Raw genomic sequence first — 19,039 nt, forward strand, 5'->3', positions numbered from 1 at the left:
TTTATTTTTATATGCTGAATTCTAGTGCTGGGTGCTGCACTGTCTCCCACCATGTGCATGATCCTCTACTGGATTGATGTTGGATGGAAGGATAGATTTTTATTCTGATAGGCATACCTGGTATTCTTTTGCTTATAAACCATAGCTGTAATAGCTGTGCTTAATTGGACTATGATGTTATTTAATGCCAATATGTTTCATATACTCTACTCATGGAAGTATAAAAAATGTCATTAACATATACCCAGGAAACACAAGGTCATGATGTTTTATAAAACAGGCTTGAAGATCCTTTAAAAAAAGAAAAATAGCTAACAAATGATTTAAAAGGCTAAATTTAGGAGACCGTAGAAAAGAAAGTTTCGAATCACTTGTGTATGTAGAGAACTGGGCCAGCAAGGCAAGCTTGATGACACTTTTAGGGCAGATGCTTAGGAAATATTTAACCTCGCCAATCAATATTTCAGTGGGTCGCCTCTTGCATCCCTCGGCGGCTGTGTGCGCGTGCAGTCGATCAGGCAGGAAGCTGAAAGACCAAGTCCTGTGCAAAGTGGCAGCTTGGGTAAACAAGGCGTCAGCGCTGTGAAAAAGCACCACCTGATCTTAATATTTCATACTGCCAGCACGCATACAATATGACACACCTTATATCTGCTGCTGCAGATTTCTGAGAAAGTTATAAGGAACAAACTGCCCAGTCAGCCCAGTTCAGGTGTTACTGGAGAAATAATGCGGGAAAGGTACAGTCTGTTGTAAACTGATTTATTTCCGGAATGCTGTAGTACGCCTACCGGTTCACATTCTCATTGTTTTGTTGTTCCGTTGTTGCTGTATGTACCATGCTTAATTGTATTAATGTTTGCATTAATACCTGTCACTGTCCCTCAGTGTGAGAAAGGCGCTATATAAATTCAGATTCATATTTTAGCTTTCTTCAAACTCCAATAAATGTGATAGTGAAGAAGGGATCTCATTACTTGTCATTTCAAAAAGTATGTGTGCAGGTACAGAGGGTGCAGGTCATAAGACCAGGGACACAAAATAACCAAATAGGAACATTGAAATGACAGGTTCCCCCCCTCAGGCCCACCTGCCACCCAGTGTAGGATTCTCTCAGGGTGATTTGGAAGGTCTTTGAGATACTCGGAATCATGTTTATACTGCTTTTCCGTATAACATTTAGCATCTGAGCTAGCAGGCACACTTCTGCATGTGGAATCGAGTGTCGCGAACTCTAACCTTTAGCTAACATTTAACCTTTAACTGATCGGAAAATTTTGGCAATCGAGTGGAGGGGGGCTCCCCTTGGTAGATTTTGCCGATGGGAGGTGGGTGATGGTTGTGGTTGGACTGAAATCGGCGATCGACTAGAAATGTCTTGGAAATCACCCTGTCCAGCATGATTGACCAGTTGTTGACCACCACACTAAGTCAAGTGGAGTCTTACAATGTACCACTCAATAACTGCTTTTTCCCCAAAGCATTATGGGTCACACTACGACATAATCCCCTAGTAGAGTGACTGTCAAGAGGAGATAATGTCCAAGATGGGACAAAGAAAGGGAAAATGGCTCAAAAACCATAGCCCATAATAACCAAAAAAGGTGAAGTCTTCCATGATTGATGGCTATGCCTGCCAGATTCCTGTTTCTACACTTTCAATTTCATTGTACAAAATGCTCTGTTCTATCTAAATAAATATTCGCTTTTATCCACTGCCAAGAAATATAATGAGATATGGTGGCTGATGATTTCACCTTGTTATCCTGTCAAGCCCTAAGGGTTTCTGATATTAAAAAGGGTTATTAATGTAAAGACAAGTTAGTTAATGATTTTTCTTTCCTATAAGGTTTTCCTATTACAGTTGATGCAATCTGACCAAATGAGGGCAGTTAAAACCACAACTGGAATCCAGTGATGTCGTGCAGTGTCGTGATGACCCCTAAAAAGGGGTCTACTGAGATATTGCAGTTTCACTAGAAGGGTGCTGTAAAACCCAGATGAATCACTGCCTCTTTCCAGATGAATTCTAGTGTAGAGAAACTTTAAAAACATGAATTTCCAAGCACTTATCTCGGTCATCGTCGATGGGAATTCCTATTCAGATTTCAAAATTGTTTACCGTGTGCTTATGACTTCGTCCTGTGTATGTTCAGATCCTACTGCCACTGCGAAGAACTGGCTTTGTGATGCATCAGCCTGCTTCATCACCAGACTAAACATCAAAATTAGAAACAGATGATTAGAATAGATTAGAGGCCAATGTTTTTATTGGGATAAAAGGAGGGTGACACGCTTATTGCCGGAATTCCAGGATAACCAGAGCCTAATTGGCATATCGGTGCATGTTGCTGAAGCGTAGGCTGTAGCTCCATGTTTTTTCTTCCTGCAAGGTTGTAGTTTGCTGTTACATTAACAGCTGACACTTTGATCCGAAACAGCTTGCAATTTCACCCACTTCAACTGCTGGATAATTACTGGAGCCGCTCGATTTATGTGCCCTGCATAAAGGTACAGCAGCCTCCTCAGATGTGACCCTGCAACCCCCAGCTTATGAACCCCTGTCTGTACCCACAACGTTACCTGCTCACCAGCTGTTTCCCAATGCTGGTTTTACTGGGACTTTTGCAAAGGCTGGACAGTGTTATATGGAGTGCCTTAGTTCACATTTCTAACAAAAGAGGCCCTTCCTTTCCTTATAAATGTAGTTGCATGTTTTACAGGAGCAAGACATTTTGCAGGTTTCTCTCTTAATTCTGTATTGGTCAGTTTTTAGTTACAAGAAATCCTTGAAAGATTGTGTCTTTCTCAATCGACCTATCTGTATGATGCGAATCATGAATATTTGGATCTTGATAACATAATTTGAATTTTAATTTGGGTTTTAACAACCCCAAATTTATAATTCTACAATACTACTTGCAGGAAGGTTTATCAGACTACACTAATCATAAATAAATCCTATTTGTTTTGAGTACTTGCACAAATTCATGTAGGATTTGTACTAATTGTATGTCTGTCTCTTCATAATCCAGATAGTGATGTAATGTATTAGGAGCAGTTGAAGCCTCTTGTACAGAAGGTTTCCGCGAGCTTGCATTGTGCGGCATTTGTGTACAAACGCTGCGTGAACGTGCACCACCAGGACAGCAATGACTGGTTTTTTTGTATCCAGACCCGTCGCTGACAGATGAATCTGCCGCGAGGATGTGCCAAGGGCAGATGTCAAACGTGAAGCCTGGCTTCTGAAGCAGAGGCAAGTTCTCACAATTCAGGCAGTGAAGAAAAAATGAAAAACAAAGGAACGCACACACATCAACTTCTGGCTAGAACTCACTGTAATTCCTGCTACCGTTGAAGTGCACTGGAAACTTTCAGAAGTCTCTCTTTCATTTCATTCTCAGAGCGTATCTGGATTGGCGCATCTTAATGGCGCAGTGATTACATGCATGTGGCATCTCTAATAGTCCAGTCAGACAGTTGTACATATGAACTGAAGAGCAAATTTCCAAAAACACACTCAATCTTTTTATTATCTACAGCGATGAGGGCGCCAATGTCAAATTTACTCATAATATATTACATTATTGGGAACCAAAACTCACTCTGTGCTCATGTAATCAAAAGAACTTTTGTTAAATTTCCAAAACTCACCAGACCTAAAGAGTGCTTACTTACAAACGTATCCCCGCTACATATCCTGTTGACTGAGTTTCAGAAATGAGCTCTTCAATTGCTAATGTACCTCCAAGTACAACAGCTGGCTCCAGTTATTACAGATATTGACACTATTCTGCTGAACGTGGCACTAAAACAACAAAGGCATGTTCTACAGAGGGAGCAGTTTGCTGACTCATGACAGTAAGCATGTATTAGCTGTCAGCCCTTTAACTACTGGAAACCAGAATTTAACGAGGTACACTGTCCCAGTTTACACTGTCCCAGTTTAAGCTACTTTCATGTCGAAGGTTGCAATCAATCAAAACCATTATTCCACATGTGGCAATTAAAATTAACATTACATGTACAATGTTATCTACAATACGGGTCTGAAAATGTCATTCACCTAGCCAGATTCATCAGCAACCAACCTGATGACAGCAAACTTTGTAGGAAAAGCAATATTCTTCATTTGCAGTCTTTATTAAGACATTTGTTTTATTATTATGACCATTTTAAAATCCCATTTATATTTAACATTTAATATCGTTTTACAAATATTAAGTGACTCACAAAAATAAAATAACTTATTAAACTTAACATTACATTTATACATTAATAAATTGCATTTTGCAGCGTCAAATCTCCTACGCTTCAGTCCAGTATACAGTAATACCTGTGCAAACTATTCAGCTGCAGCCCAATGAAAATGTGTAGATCAGACACCGATGCTCCCTCATCTGGGCCAAAATAAATGTATGTTTACTTCATGCAATAGGTTGCAGTTCCCAGCCTCTGATATCATGCTTGTTTATCCCTTGATGGGGTCGTACAGGACTGTGAATTTCTTCACGGCGCATTTACAGTACGGTGATTATTATTATTTTTTTTTGTGTATTCCTTTTCAGCATTGGCGTATGACTGTAAATACGTCCAAAGATATATACCGTAAACTAGCGATGTTGGCGTTTACTGAGGCGGACTGGCAGTGCATTGATAACTGTCAAGAGTATCTGAAGATGAAAGTTGAGTACATCGAGAAGCGAAAGTGGCGAGACGCACAAAAGATGGGGGAATTGGAAAAGCATCGTATGACAGTCATGCCTTTTCTTCGATTTGGCGTCCTCTTCATGTACCAGACCGTAGAGTCGCTTCGTAAAGACCGTCTACACTCAAATTGATGCAACACACAGAAAAAAAAATCAAGTCATATTTAAATACTAATGAGTGCTCACTTATAATGTGACCATTTTAATTAAATTAATTTAAAATACTTCCAGGAAACAAAATGCAGTGCAGGTTGAAAACAATCAATCAGAAGCTACAGGAATCAGGTGGATGGCATGGACGCCACGCCCCACACTCCTCATGATTCCCGTCGTCTTCCCGCTTCTGTCTGTAGTGAGGGGAAGAGGCATCCAGCAGTCCTTGTCTGTCTGTGAGTTTTGTTTTTCACTGTGGCTCATTTGCAGACGCTAACCCACTCGGTTATCCTGCACTCCTCGCACACTACGTAGCAGCACCAGTGAAACCTGCAGTTGCATCGCTCACTGCGTGTCTGCTGCAGGATGTTGTGTCCCCGGCCGCAGCACAGGCTCTCACAGTTGTCCATCCCCAGGCTGGTCTTGTTGCAGATGCGCCCGTGAGTGCCTGCCGAGTCGGCGCCCGGCTCCCTCTCGCAGAAGTCGGGTGACTTCTCGAAGTAGACCAGCTCGTTGGGCCCGGGCCGCCGGCGGTAAGGTGGCTGGGCGTGCTCCACTTGGCCCGTGTTACGGTTGTGTGCCTTGATGAGGGAGGCCACCTGGAAACGCTCCTTCAGGATGGTGCCCACCGTGCGGAACTCGGGCGTCACCTGCCAGCACGTCTTCAACTGGCAGCTGCCTGACATACCGTGGCATTTACACTTACGCTTCATATGGTCCATCACAACCTGTGCGGAGGGACAAAGTGGGAGAAGAGAGATGGACAGAGGACAGTCAGACACTCTACTCAATGTGAAACCTCCATTGTACTCACAGGTACCAGCCGGCTTTGCTCAGTTGGCATTCTCAAAAAAAAAAAGCAATCAGGTGTGAAATCTGCAGCTAAAACTCTCTTAAACCCTCAAAATTCCATCCAAAAAGCAGAGCTCCATCTTGCTGCACTAAAGAGGCATGCCATAGTCACTGCAATGGATTGTGTCTACCAGCCTGCAGCCTGTCTTAGATCCAGTTACAGAATGACGGATATTTACACACCGATTCCAATCAGCACCAGAGGTCCAAACATTCCCCTTCAATACAGCTAATCTTAGAGGTAAGTCCCCTCTAAACCAAGTCAAACTGAAGTCATGGCCAACAGTTACAGTGCGATGAAGTTCTGGTATCTGGTATCGAGGGCTACCAGATATACTGCTTTGCACTCTCCCACAGCCTTTAATCACTTTAGTGAAATATTTTTATGAGATATTTCAATTACTAATGGAAATGTAACCTAAAATAATGTAGACACGGTAGGCCTCCGTGGAGGAGAGATTTCCCTTCTTACTTTGCATCATCCCTACACAACCAGACAAATCTAGAGCATTTATTATAAGAGATTCCACTTAATTTCAATGACTTATTTTAAAAACACTAATCCACCAAAACGGCTTTTAAACATGGTTGGACACTGGAGTTCTTGCAGGAAACCTGTCTGCACAGAACCTTTGATGACATGCCTTATATGAGAACAGGCCCTGGAAAATACATCTGTCTGACAAAGCAACAGGTTGAGAACTTGTGTGTTACCACTGAAGCAACCAGAGGTCAGATCTCATAGACTCACATGTTCCTTCTGCCTTGGCGTGAATGCAGGACAGACGCCAAGGTAATATGAGTATAGAATGTGCCAAACATGCATGAAGCTGAATATTCTGGGGTATAAACCAAATATTTCATGATAATTTTCTTTCCAAGTAGTGACTAGCACTCCGGAAACCCAACCACTTCTTTGCAACATTGAGAAATGCATTTCGTGAAAACCATTATAAAGCCATTTCATAAAACATTTCAGCATTTGCACCAATTTCATGTAGGTCTACGCCTTCACTTGCTGTCTGCAGTTTATGAAAGTATGCAGCAGCGTCAGTGATACAAACGTGATGCAGACCAATATCAGATAAAACTGCTTTTTGATATTTCTAACCACGGGGCCATTAATTTGGTGGAAAAAAGGCAGGCATGTTCTGAAGTAATTACAGTAAATCTCTTGGTGTCAGAGCTTTCCCGGGTTCACATCTGGCAGGTTGTAATTGGAAAACAGTGGAACGGTCTCGTCTGTAAAACGACACCAGACTGAGATCAAATACAATGTACTCATGACACATTTAGACGACGGGAAACTCAAGACTACATTTCATAATGAGTTTTAGCGTTACCTCTCCTGCTCTATGACCTGTACTATGCTACAAACTTCAAAATAAAAATAAAAAATCATTCATCACTTGCAATAGTAACTGAAGCCAAAATTGACATTTGTTTAATCTCAGACTACAGAGTTGCTTGAGTCATTTGTTTGCATTCATCAACGCAATTACAATATTTCAAAGTCTTTAAAACTTTACGTTTTAGGACACTGTGACATTCCTGCCACAGGACATTATAAAATATCTCCTAATAGTTGCAATATGTGTGTAACAGAATCTCACTCAACCCGTCTTTATAAATAAGCATTTTGCTGGTTTGTCCAGCACGTTTTTTTTTTTTAATTCTTAAACTTCAAAGGCCTATTTTAATGCAAAAACAGTTAAAAGTCTTCAAAAGACCCAGTTTCAAAGCAAATAAACAGGCCGGCTTCAGCATTATAAGCAGCATTTAAGTCTCTGCATCGCTCCAGCAAAGCATGCAGCACACGAGAGCATGCGGTTAACTGGGAGCATGCAATTACAGAAGCCGTAGCACGTTGCACACTGAAAACCCACTCACCAAGGAATTAAAGCTCAATTAAACCTAGCTCATAGACTTCATTTCTTTTTTGTGCAGTTACTCTCAATGTGCTAGACTTAGACTGCATACTTGCTCAAAAGCCATTAAAAAACTCTACCTCTGGACAGGAAATGGACACTGCATGCTCAGATTCTGCTTCCGGGTCAGAGGGCACATACAGTAATATTCTGTGTAAGAGCTTGTCACAGAGGTCCTTTAAAGCGTTCCTGGAATCCCATTTCAATAACATTCACAATGTATCCTGAATGCAACAGCACTGTAAATTCCACTAAAAGTATCACTCACAAATAACCATCAAAACTGTCCAATTCTGGTGACATCTCAGTAGAGATGAAGATAAAAGGCACGGTGGCTGGGATTATCATCAATCACTGCTTGGTTTAAGCTAATGGAAACCACCAGAGCAGCCACTAAGTTGAGGCTTGATATGGACGCTGACTGATGACATGCGATAAACTCTGTAGCTCCCAGCACTGCCATCCGTTAACATCTATTGCGACACAGATTTTGTTGCGTCAAACACTACAGTCCAAAATCGTATCACGTTCAAGTTACCTGCTTGGTTATACCACAGTCAAAGCTACTGTAGCAAACCACGTTTGTAATTAAAAAAAAACAACTTCCAAAAGTTCACATTCACCTCTAACTTTAGGAAATTGCAGTTCTTGAGTCATTCTTGCAAACTATTTTTGGCCTATTGCTGGTCAAATCCTGAAATGTGCCTAACGCAAAGTGACAGATGGCAATTTCGGAGCACAGACAAGCTAGCATGGCCTGCAAATGCTTTAGCTACTCAGTGATGACCGAGCTCGGAGAATTTACTTCATTATTTCATCCATCCATCCATCCATTTTCCAAACCGCTTATCCTATTGGGTCGCGGGGGGTCCGGAGCCTATCCCGGAATCAATGGGCACGAGGCAGGGAACAACCCAGGATGGGGGGCCAGCCCATCGCAGGGCACACTCACACACCATTCACTCACACATGCACACCTACGGGCAATTCAGCAACTCCAATTAGCCTCAGCATGTTTTTGGACTGTGGGGGGAAACCGGAGTACCCGGAGGAAACCCCACGACGACACGGGGAGAACATGCAAACTCCGCACACATGTGACCCAGGCGGAGACTCGAACCCGGGTCCCAGAGGTGTGAGGCGACAGTGCTAACCACTGCACCACCATGCCGCCCCTCATTATTTCATTATTCAGTTTATTTCATTAAAGCTAATGTCTCTTACAAGCAAGTGTACAGCGTGAAGGATAACCATTGCTTGTTTACTTTCGATTTATCTATCCAGCATAAATTACTGTTACACTATTTTGCAGCATGAGGTAGGCCGGGGAACGCTAACATGTCAGTTGTTGTTCTACATATAAACGCAAACAGACACATGCAAACACATTCAGTACAGTAAGTGATAACTTACGCTCCTTGCCTAAGTTCTACGGACCCATCTGACTTATTCGTTGCTTCTTCTCCTCCATCGTAACCTTTTGAGAAAGGAGGGGAGACTCTCTTTCTACTTTCCGCCGTGTTTGATGTCCCAAATCTTCTGCTGGCTTTAAAAACATCTGTTTCCATACAGCCAGGAGCTACTAATTAGAGCTTTTAACAAGACTGAACACCGTCAGAAACAGAAGGTGGGCATGACATGACATGTATTCGGCATTAAAAACCTTCGCATTCCCCTATAAAAGGGGACTTTTTCGGTGGCCATGTGCTCTTTCCGACCTCACCTTTTTGTTGGGGGGGGGGGGGGGGGTGAGGTTTGTATACTGTCTCTAAAGCTACAGCGCTGCATGTTGATCATTTTAATGTTCTCTTCACACTCCCCACCCCCTCCCCGCAGAAACTTTAATCCCTTTTTGGCATTGTGGGAGTCATTTCACACTCATACAATCCACGTAGCAACCAGTCTTATATGGTCTCATATGGTCTGATATGATCTAAGTAGCAACAGTTCAAGATGATGAGGAACCTGATACTGTACAGAGCCACTAAATATGCAAATCCTGCAGAGATTTGAGGAACACTGGCTGCAGGGGTGAACTGTCATAGTGTCAGAACATCTGTAAGTCAATGTGGATGGCGACAGAAAGAAAAATGAATACTAATAATGTTCTTACAATTGCCGAGCAACGATAGTGTTCCTGTCCACCCACGCAGCCTGACAAACCGATGAGTTAACTTCATTATTAGTTTGAAAAGACCATTTATTATGCATATGAGGTTTTATGGATGGTTTTGCAACTCATTAGTTAAAATGAAACCCATATCAACTATTGAAAATCTTAATTCCTTGCAGAAAAGCATGTGGTGGTTTATGAAGGAACAGAAAAAGCACAGGACATTAAATATTAATTGCATGGTGTGTCTTGAGTCAAGTCATGCTAACTAGTAAAAAGAGGATCATTGAACGTGGGTATTCCCATCATGGGTATTGAGACCTGCCTGATGCATGCATCAAACTTCATGGCCCATTAATTCACTTTAAAGAACTCGGCATGGCTGAAGAGAACCGTTGTTGGGGTATTATGTCTTGTGCAATCAAGTGCTAATTGCTATCATTAGGGCTACAGCCTTATGGAGATCGGATAATACAAGTTCCAGTAGTTTCATATCAAGTGTTATGATTGTCAAAAGAATAATAAATATTTTCTGATATGCCTGGATTAAACATGGTTGGACACTGGACACGTTTGGCAAACTAGCGCTGTGCTACTGCGCTTGGGTCCTACTCACAGCTCAAAAGTATGTTAATTCTCATAGTTCGTTCTTTTTTCCAATGAAGTGGTTGAAGGAACGACAAAAAAAATGCTTCAAGCAGCATGCTGGTTATGTACGCTGTGGGCTGGGAGGGACCTTGAAAGTACCTCTGAAAGGAATGCTTGTGTCCTCAATTCAGCGGCATGAACTCTTTGAACGAGCCATATCTCGGAGGTGAAAGAGATACGGAACAAAGATCCGCACGTCAAAGAAGCGTGTTTACGTGCAAGTGTTTCGGCACAATGGCCTCCGTGAGACAGAAAATGAGGCAAGCCCTTGCGGCTCATAAATGAGCTAAATTGAGCAGGTCTAAACTGTGAGCGCATAGCCACTCAAGCACACAAAGCCTTGACTTCCACAAGCATATCATGTAGCTATCTGATCGAAACTTCAATGACTTTGAAACTACACTGCAAAAGGTGAAGTAGCTGGGTTTTGGGTTTGCATACAATCTATTTTAGGCCTGTCACAATCAGTCATGGTTTTATGAGTCTTAGGGGCAGACGTTTCCGGGATTCCTCCTGCTCACGCTCGGACTCGGGCTTTACCTAAATCCCAGTGGCTCAAAGCATCATCTCACCTGCCTTCCGACTCTGTTGTTGTGCAGCCGCATCTTGGCGTGGATGTCCTTGTGTCTCTCACGGGAGTCCAAGAAGTCCCGAGAGAACTTTTCACCAAACTCCACATTGGGGCTGCAGCCTCCCCACTCCCAGGATTCCTGGGGCCCTGGGGCGTCATTGGGGAAGTGCTCCATCACCCCGTGCACCATGCCTTTCCCTCGGTGGACGGCCTCCAGCTGCAGGCGGTTCAGCTTGATCCGAAATGCCTCCTCATCTCCCCGCCGTTTCTCATCACAGCTGCATGCCTTCAGCTTGCCCATGGCACAAGCGTTGGAGACGGCGTGGACCACGCCAGCCGCCGCGATGGCGTATGCAAAGGCGCTCTCTCTGAATCCTAGGCCAGGGGAGGGAGGGAGTGGATCAGTGAGGTGTTTCAGATACATTAGCAAAGCTCCTCTCCATTTTCATATTCTCTCACTACCCTGGAAACCAAACACACTATTAGCTGGCACCAAAAGAAAGTGGGTGTCACATGTCTCATTGATTGTCAAATGCTCTTATCAAAGGCGGACCTTGAGAATGTGGACATAATAAAGAAAACGCTGAATAATATGCTGATATCAAGGAAAGAATCAGTCCTTCTTGGCTTGTTTTCCAGAATTCCTGAGTCTTTCCTTGTGTAGTGGGATTATTGGGCCATTAGAAGAGAAGCCTGCAGCCGTTTGAGGGATGATGGGCGCGGGAATGTACCATGCACTCTCTGCTCCATGACATCCCATAAAGGTTCAAGGATGTTTAGGCATGGTGACTGAGGAAGCCATGGAAATCACTTGACTTGTATTCCAACTCCAGCCTTCTGCTCGCCATCCTTTCACACATCAATCGGTGAGTTAAATTGGACTGTAGCGCACACAAAAGCCAAGAGGATTATCATTGTCCTCTCAGTTTGCTTTCCTGCTGCTGATAGGTGTTACTGTATGTACGGCGGAACATTCTCTCCATCAACTAGGCTATCTCACATCTAATCATCTGGGCCTGTTTTGCCCAGTAAAAAAAGTTTGTTTTGCCACTCTGATAAAACCAGAACCAGGTTTCGGAAGCATCCAGAAAGATCCCAGCCATTTCTGTTTACCCTTGACAAAATCTAAAAAAATGTGCGCACGATTTATTGGATAATGATTAATATCGACCTATAAAACAGCCGAAACATTTTGCCCTAATTGAATTTTACTTCCGCTATTTCAGAAGTCAAAAACAGTTAAAGGTGGCTGTGTTCTGCAACATCTTAATCAGATGTGATAGCCTCAAACAATAATAAAAGTAATAGCCTCAGAAAATAATAAACTCAGGTCCTATAAAAGCAGGTCTCCTCAGAGTGCTCCCTAACCACATCCAAGGAATGATGAAGTGTTAAAGAGCTGTGCTCAGTTAATTTGAAAAAGCCCTCACACAGAATAAGTGTTTGCAGTTGGTAATGTTTATGCAATTAGGGAGGAAAAGGAGCTTGATCTAAACTCCATAGCTTTATGTAGGACATACACCCATTGGCCAGTTTAATGGGTACACCTGCTCGCTAATGCAAGCTGCCTTTTCCTTTAAACAGTGAATGATTTTGCAAGATCTGAATATACATCACAAAGGAAAAGGGTTAAGAGGTTCAGTTACTGTGCGGCTAAACTTAGCAAAGGCTCAGACATGTGATCTGGGCGATTTCAAATCTGGTGTGATTGTTGATGCTGGACATGGTGATTCTAGCATCTCCGAAACGGGGGATTTTCCTAGATTTCTTATGTACTAAAGTGTTGAAAGTTTACAGAGAATGGCATGATAAACAAAAATAATGCAGTCAGTGACAGTTCTATTGCCAAAGCACAGTGTTAATGAGAGAGGTTAGAGGAGACCAGACTCATAAAGCTAACAGGATGTGGAAAACAGCACTGGTGTGCAGGAAGGCATCTCGAAATATGAAACTCATCAACCCTTGAAGTGGCACTACATAGTGGTACCTAATAAAATGGCCCCTCGGTATATGTGAAATTTACATCGCGCCTAAATCACATGAGAAAGCTTACTTCAGAACAGAATGAGTTAATAGCACGGTAAAGGAGAGTTGCATTATTTAATTTTGCATCTTTCACTGACTGCACAGAATATATAAGTGCAATTATCACGGCATTTAACATTAATTTCACCTGGAATGAAGATGGATTAAACATCAGGTAAAACTAGATGTAGAAAAGAATCACGTTGATTGTAACTAATTCTAATATCCCTAAATCATTTTCAAGATTTATGATATTTTAAATATTCATGCACATATGTTCCAACATTAAATTTAGAGACTGTCACTTTACTGTAAAGAATTAACATTTATTTATTTTTTATATATTTCTTGGGAGTATAGAGATCAGATGCATGCATGATGTCTTATAACTTATTTCCTGCTGTTGTATCTCTACATGCAGAACTAACAAGCAAAGTACACTGTAAGCCTGCTAGCTAATAGCTAAAGAAATAAACAAACAATTTACTACTTGATATATTTTCCATTTGGTGTGCTTTTGGATTTAGTTTGGCATGGCAGTTTTGAAACACAATCTACTTTGGTTTTAAGATGAGTCCTGTTGAATTTTTTTTTTCATGTATCAAGACTGACAGGAATTTTATAGTCTGGCTGTTATAGGCAGTCATAAATCATCCATGGCCACACATTGTTGGGAAATGACCCGGACAATAAATACTAACTAGCCAATTGGGAGACTTCCTGTTTGACCTCTGAATGCAGCTTCACCTAACGTCTGATTTCCCTTTTGCCTGCCATGGAGAAAAGCGCAGATGACCAATCCTTAAGCTGTTTAAATTAAAAATGAAATTATGTGATTAAATCTGAGCTGGAACTGACTAAAAATGATTTGGTGAACCAGTCATGAGGACAGAATAACTTTTGGATTTAACTGGGATCAAAAACAGTTAATGTATACGGAACTGAAATGCTCACAACCCACAGCTCGCCTTCTCTAACAGAAGCTTACTTCCAGACATACACAAAAATATGGCACTCGTTTCTGGACTAGGGTGAGCTTTATACACGCAAACACACACACACACACACACACACACACACACACACACACACACACACTCACACATACATTGGGAAACCAATCCTGTTTTATTCCATCCCCTTTTAGTTCCATGGGGGGTGGATGGCACTTAAAAGCAGCCTAGAGACATAGACATGGAAAGTCTGTTTTAGACGAGAGGAGCCTGGAACAAATCAATCTAACAAATAATTTAAAGTGAGAGACACGCCCGGATGAGCTGATGGCCGAGGGAGTGGGAAAACGAATTAAAGATTGAAGAAAACTGTCACTTTGGGTTACGGAAACCAACTAAACTGGTTTTTTTATGCTTTGCACCTCTGAGAGTTGGGAAAGTGCTGAAAGCGAATTCACAACAGTCACGCTGGCAGAAAGTAGGCATATCAGAGAGCAGAGGAGCTCCAAGGATGCATCTGAAGACCCCTGCAGCTGTAGGAACGTGGCCCAGTAAACCTGCCTGGTTTTGGACATAATTATTGACCGCACTGCTCAGGGAAAGTCCATAGTAATCGGACGGGAGGGTATAGCTTTCATCACGCGGAATACAGACACTTAATCCCCGCAAAAAAACGAAAATATTCCAGCACAATTTGCACGCCTGCTTCACAATCACACAGGAATATCTTTTATATTTACCAGTTTCCTACCAACTAAGACAAGCAAACCAGCGACAACAGGTTCTCCTTGTTTATAATCAAAATCCTTCCAGCACATATGAGTGTCAGTTAAACACAGGATCCACTGGATACATGGTAATATTTAATCACTACAAGCATGATTATTATTACTGCTATTGCACAAATGCTAATATAACAGCTGCTAAGCAAATATATTATCCATAATGAATTAGATCAACAGGTGCATACTTAAAGAGGGAACACATCTTTTCCTCAAAGGTACAACAGAAAAGTTCCTACTGGATTTCAACCACTGGGCTTAGAGTCATTGACTACTACATAAACCTTCTACCTGAGAAGGTTCCTCCTGGGCTCCGTCCTCGCTTCTCACCTCGGCTGAACATGACGCTGTCGTAGGGGATCTTGTTCCTGGTTTCCAGGCTGGAGCAGTTCCAGCGATGGCCATGGAACTGGTGCTGGCACTCGTGGATGGCGATCTGGATGCCCTGGATGGCCGAAGCTGTGACGTCTGGACTTCGCATGCACACGTCCAGTTGTTGCCGGGTCAAGCCCGAAAGGGTCAGGCACACGGTGTTGGCATTCAGAATTGGATCTATCGGGATCTTCAGCCCCAGAATCTCATTGGAATCTACCCTACAACACAGAGGAACGTATCTTAATGCCCTTTGAGTTGACATCAGCGTTCTCTACAGAAAGTCAAGCAGAAAGATCAAAATGTGATGCAGTTGGAGAGAACATAATTACAAGTGAAGTGAAACATCATATACTGGTGACAAGTAATAACGTGTTATTACATGTTATAGCTGTAATACATTATGACATTTTATGTTTCGGAAACATTGAAGAATTCAAATTTATAAAAGTATTATTAAGTCTTTAGCTAGTTACTGGGTCTAACGTCATTATAGCATGTGGAAATATTTATATACTCCTTATCATCAATGATTGATATGTAAATATATGCACAAGTCTACCTTTCCAAGCGTGAGAAATGCTTAGTAATTGGAACTCAGAGCAATATTATATTTGCAATTAACAATGTCCGCTGAGTCGTTTGTTGAATCCTATTTCCTCATTTTAAAACATCTTGGATCCGTTCAATAAGATTTTTAATCGGGTAAAACTGTGTTAATTGCATGTATTATACATTAAAATATTAATTAAAAAATCAATTAATCTATTAATATTAGTCAGAGTAAAAATTAAAATCAAAAGAGCACATTAACCAAAATTAAGCCAGCGCGGGCAAGTATGTTATTATGTATTCAATACCCTTTAATGCTGCCAAACCTATTAAATAGTTTAAAGAGTTCCACAAGTACTGCAGAACAGAAACAGAATACTAGAAAATGCGCACTAGCAATCATATGTTAACATCCAATAGGCTACAAATACACACTGAATCGTCAATTGACTGGGAGAAATTAGCGCAAAAAGGTAGACTGCAACTTTGACAGTTTCAAAATAAAGCTCGCATAGCATTGGACTGCTTGTACAGTTGCAGACTTCCTGTTAGTACACGTATCGTGTATGAAAAGTAAATGCGCGGAAATAAAAGCCATTTCAGTCATGAACTTACCACTGTGAAAGGAAACCTACGAGCAGTGCTGAAGCAAATAAATAGAGCATTGGGAAATCCATGATTCGCTGTTTCGGATATCACCCCAAGGGTCTTGCAGGAGATGTCCTAATCTCTTCTGGGTAAGATGACAAGTTCTTACAGGGGGAAAAAAAATCAGCAAAACTTTCCCTCCAAAGAATAAGTTCCCAGTGACAGAGAGCGAGAGGCGAGATCCAGTTCAATTCACAGAATACTACGCATAAGTGTCATTGAATCTAGGAAGCTGCAGGACTACTGACTTTGAGAGGAATACGCCGCAAAAGTTTCTATCAGATATGAGTCAGCGTAGTACAGTGGACTTATGAAATGAAACAGAATGAATGAAAAGCGGCAATCTGGCTGCCCTGAGATATTCACACGTGTGGCTCCTATCCGAAGTGATTTTGGTTTTAGACCTACAGCGCTCTCTCTATCTCCAGCCAAGCCGACTTGTGATGTTTTGCCTGTCCTGATGGTGATGGCATTGTAACTACACCTCTGAGAAGTCTGCCAGCCCACTGATGCGTCACACAACAGTAAACATAGAGGAACACGTTCCTTGAAATAACACATCGACAGCTCTCCATAACCAATTCACCTGATATATATAGATTCAAGTGAGTTTTTTTTATTTCCCAAAGTGAGATATTGACCATCCAAACAAACGCTGCGTTAAAATGAGGTTTATGCTTGTCAATATGAATCATGCATGATATATCTTGTCATTGGACAATAAGTTTAGATTAAATTAACTTTACTTATCACAGGGGGAGATTCGTGAAATACGTATATGATTTATATAATTAATAAAATCTTATTATAATCTGTTAAAATAAGTGAAATAAGTTTCAATAAGATTGAAAACGATACATATCTACTTTAAATGAATAAAAATGCAAAATATAGAAGGAATATGTTAATAATTTATTTGATATCAAAAAATGTTGACCTTAAATTATATGTTAAAACTTCTGAGTAAATGCACCAAAATTCATAGAGGTGTAGATAATAACTGCACAGTATATATATACACGAAAGGTACCGTCTGAATTTCTGTAAGCAAGAATAACTGTTTCCCAAGCGCAGTACATACTTCGGTGGCCGCACGAGCGGCGCACGAGCGGCGCAGTTACTTGCACCATATCGAAGTTATTGAGGTGCACACTGTTCACATTGCAGACCGTTTTTCAGGCACCCACACAGCTCATATTTACATAGATTATGTGGCCAACAATACAAGGCTTGTGTGTCCCTTCAACATTTATGCTCTCACCCTACAACAATCCAACTAATAATCAACGTAAAACATCCCAGACACTCGCATCTACACAATCGCGCAATGCAGCAGAACCGCATGTGAGCGCGCGTCCCATAAAAACCCGGTATTGCGACACTCTCGTGTGACCGCTGCTATGCCAGCAAAGCAGAGCCTTTGCTGTGGACCACCAGGTTTCATTAGTGTTGCTGTGTTGCATAGATCATTGACGCCTGCTGCCAGTTACGTTAATGTATGTTTAATATCTCCATGCATTCCGCGGTGCCTATGGAGGCAGTCCGACTTACAGACCCGGGGTTGACATCCAGAGTTCAAACTAAGCCCTGCAAGGGATACATGCAACGTTTACTCACCGTCCACTAATTTCCTCCCATATTCCAAAGATGTACATTTCAGCTGAATTTATGACTTTTAACTGAACATTCTGTGTGTGTGTATTTGTGTGTGTGGGTTACGTATACATTACATTGTGGGGACCAAGTATCCCTACAATGCGATAAAACCTTTTATTTTGGTATTGTGGGGACTACGTATTTGCTTCCCACAAGGGAATCTCACTTCAATACATATCTTGTGTTGTATTTTAGTTGGTTACATGTGGTTAAGGTTAAGGCTGGGTAGGGCTTAAGGCTATCATTGTTGGGATTAGGTGTAACAAAACACATAGTCCACTCCAAACCATTTATATAACAATTTTGGTTAAGATATAATCATTTACACTAATACAAAATATCTTAAATTTAGCCAATCGATTTTCCAACGCAAGCCCCCTCTCTCTCTGATTGGAGGATTTTGCCAACAGTGATCCCGCCCCCATCCTGATTGCCAAGTACTACCGGCACCCCCTGCTTTGCGTATTATTTGTGTATTATTGACGTCCCATCATTCTTCATTTCCTCTTATTTCTCTTTGGGTTACAAAAATTGTTCCAATGGCTGACTTTTCCGGGGGCCCTAGGCTGGTATGAGGCCCCCTAAGTTAGGGGCACAGGCAGAGAATGGACACCCTAGCAGATTCTGGGGGCCCAGCATAGGGGCCCTAGAGTTTCTCAGTGTGCCCCTGGCAGTCAGTATAAGCACCTTGTCTTAATATTAGTTGAGGCTTTACCATTTTGTTATGTTCTTTATATAGAATTTCCAGCTTGAAAAGTCACAAGCTTGTATAGTATGTTTCTTTGGCTTCCTGCCACAGAGGAAATCAGAGCTCCAGCTGTGTAAATTTCTCACCACTTGTACGAGTCCCACACCTGAGCATGTTGAGAAGCGTAGAAAAGACCTGACTGCGGCAAGCTGTCCTCTTCGCTACCTGTGAGGTCATGTGACCACCCATCTGGGGAATAAATGAGGGACCAGGAAGCTCTGGCAGCCAATGTGCTCTAACAAGTCAACCAGGTTGAAATCATTACAGTGGACATTTTTTGCACAACAAATCCATGAAAATGCATAAATATGGTCTCCATCAAAAGTGCA

The 19,039-nt window shown here is 41.8% G+C and overlaps 1 protein-coding gene across 3 annotated transcripts; it reads right to left on the reverse strand.

The window, feature by feature from the left end:
• Positions 1-3,230: 3,230 nt before the first annotated feature.
• Positions 3,231-16,776, reverse strand: wnt10a (wingless-type MMTV integration site family, member 10a). Of its 3 annotated transcripts, none has more exons than XM_049012750.1 (4): positions 16,274-16,776; positions 15,026-15,322; positions 10,976-11,349; positions 3,231-5,590 (listed from the first exon to the last, which is right to left on the reverse strand). In XM_049012750.1, the coding sequence occupies exons 2-4, from the start codon at positions 15,213-15,215 to the stop codon at positions 5,123-5,125; spliced, it is 1,032 nt and encodes a 343-aa protein (XP_048868707.1). In that variant the 5' UTR covers positions 15,216-15,322; positions 16,274-16,776; the 3' UTR covers positions 3,231-5,122. The 3 variants fall into 3 exon arrangements, with proteins under 3 accessions (XP_048868707.1, XP_048868705.1, XP_048868706.1); XM_049012748.1 differs by having other exon boundaries at positions 15,026-15,327; XM_049012749.1 differs by having other exon boundaries at positions 15,065-15,327; positions 16,274-16,775.
• Positions 16,777-19,039: the final 2,263 nt, after the last annotated feature.

This window comes from Brienomyrus brachyistius, chromosome 1 (assembly GCF_023856365.1).
Source record: "Brienomyrus brachyistius isolate T26 chromosome 1, BBRACH_0.4, whole genome shotgun sequence".
NCBI classification, from domain to species: domain Eukaryota; kingdom Metazoa; phylum Chordata; class Actinopteri; order Osteoglossiformes; family Mormyridae; genus Brienomyrus; species Brienomyrus brachyistius.

Excerpts from the sequence above, each read along its gene's own strand:
- wnt10a (XM_049012748.1), bottom strand. The coding sequence starts at position 16,335 with ATGGATTTCCCAATGCTCTATTTATTTGCTTCAGCACTGCTCGTAGGT. Across the intron at positions 11,350-15,025 it reads CCCAGGAGGAACCTTCTCAG|GATTCAGAGAGAGCGCCTTT; the intron begins GTAGAAGGTTTA and ends CCCCTGGCCTAG. Across the intron at positions 5,591-10,975 it reads ACAACAGAGTCGGAAGGCAG|GTTGTGATGGACCATATGAA; the intron begins GTGAGATGATGC and ends CCCTCCGCACAG.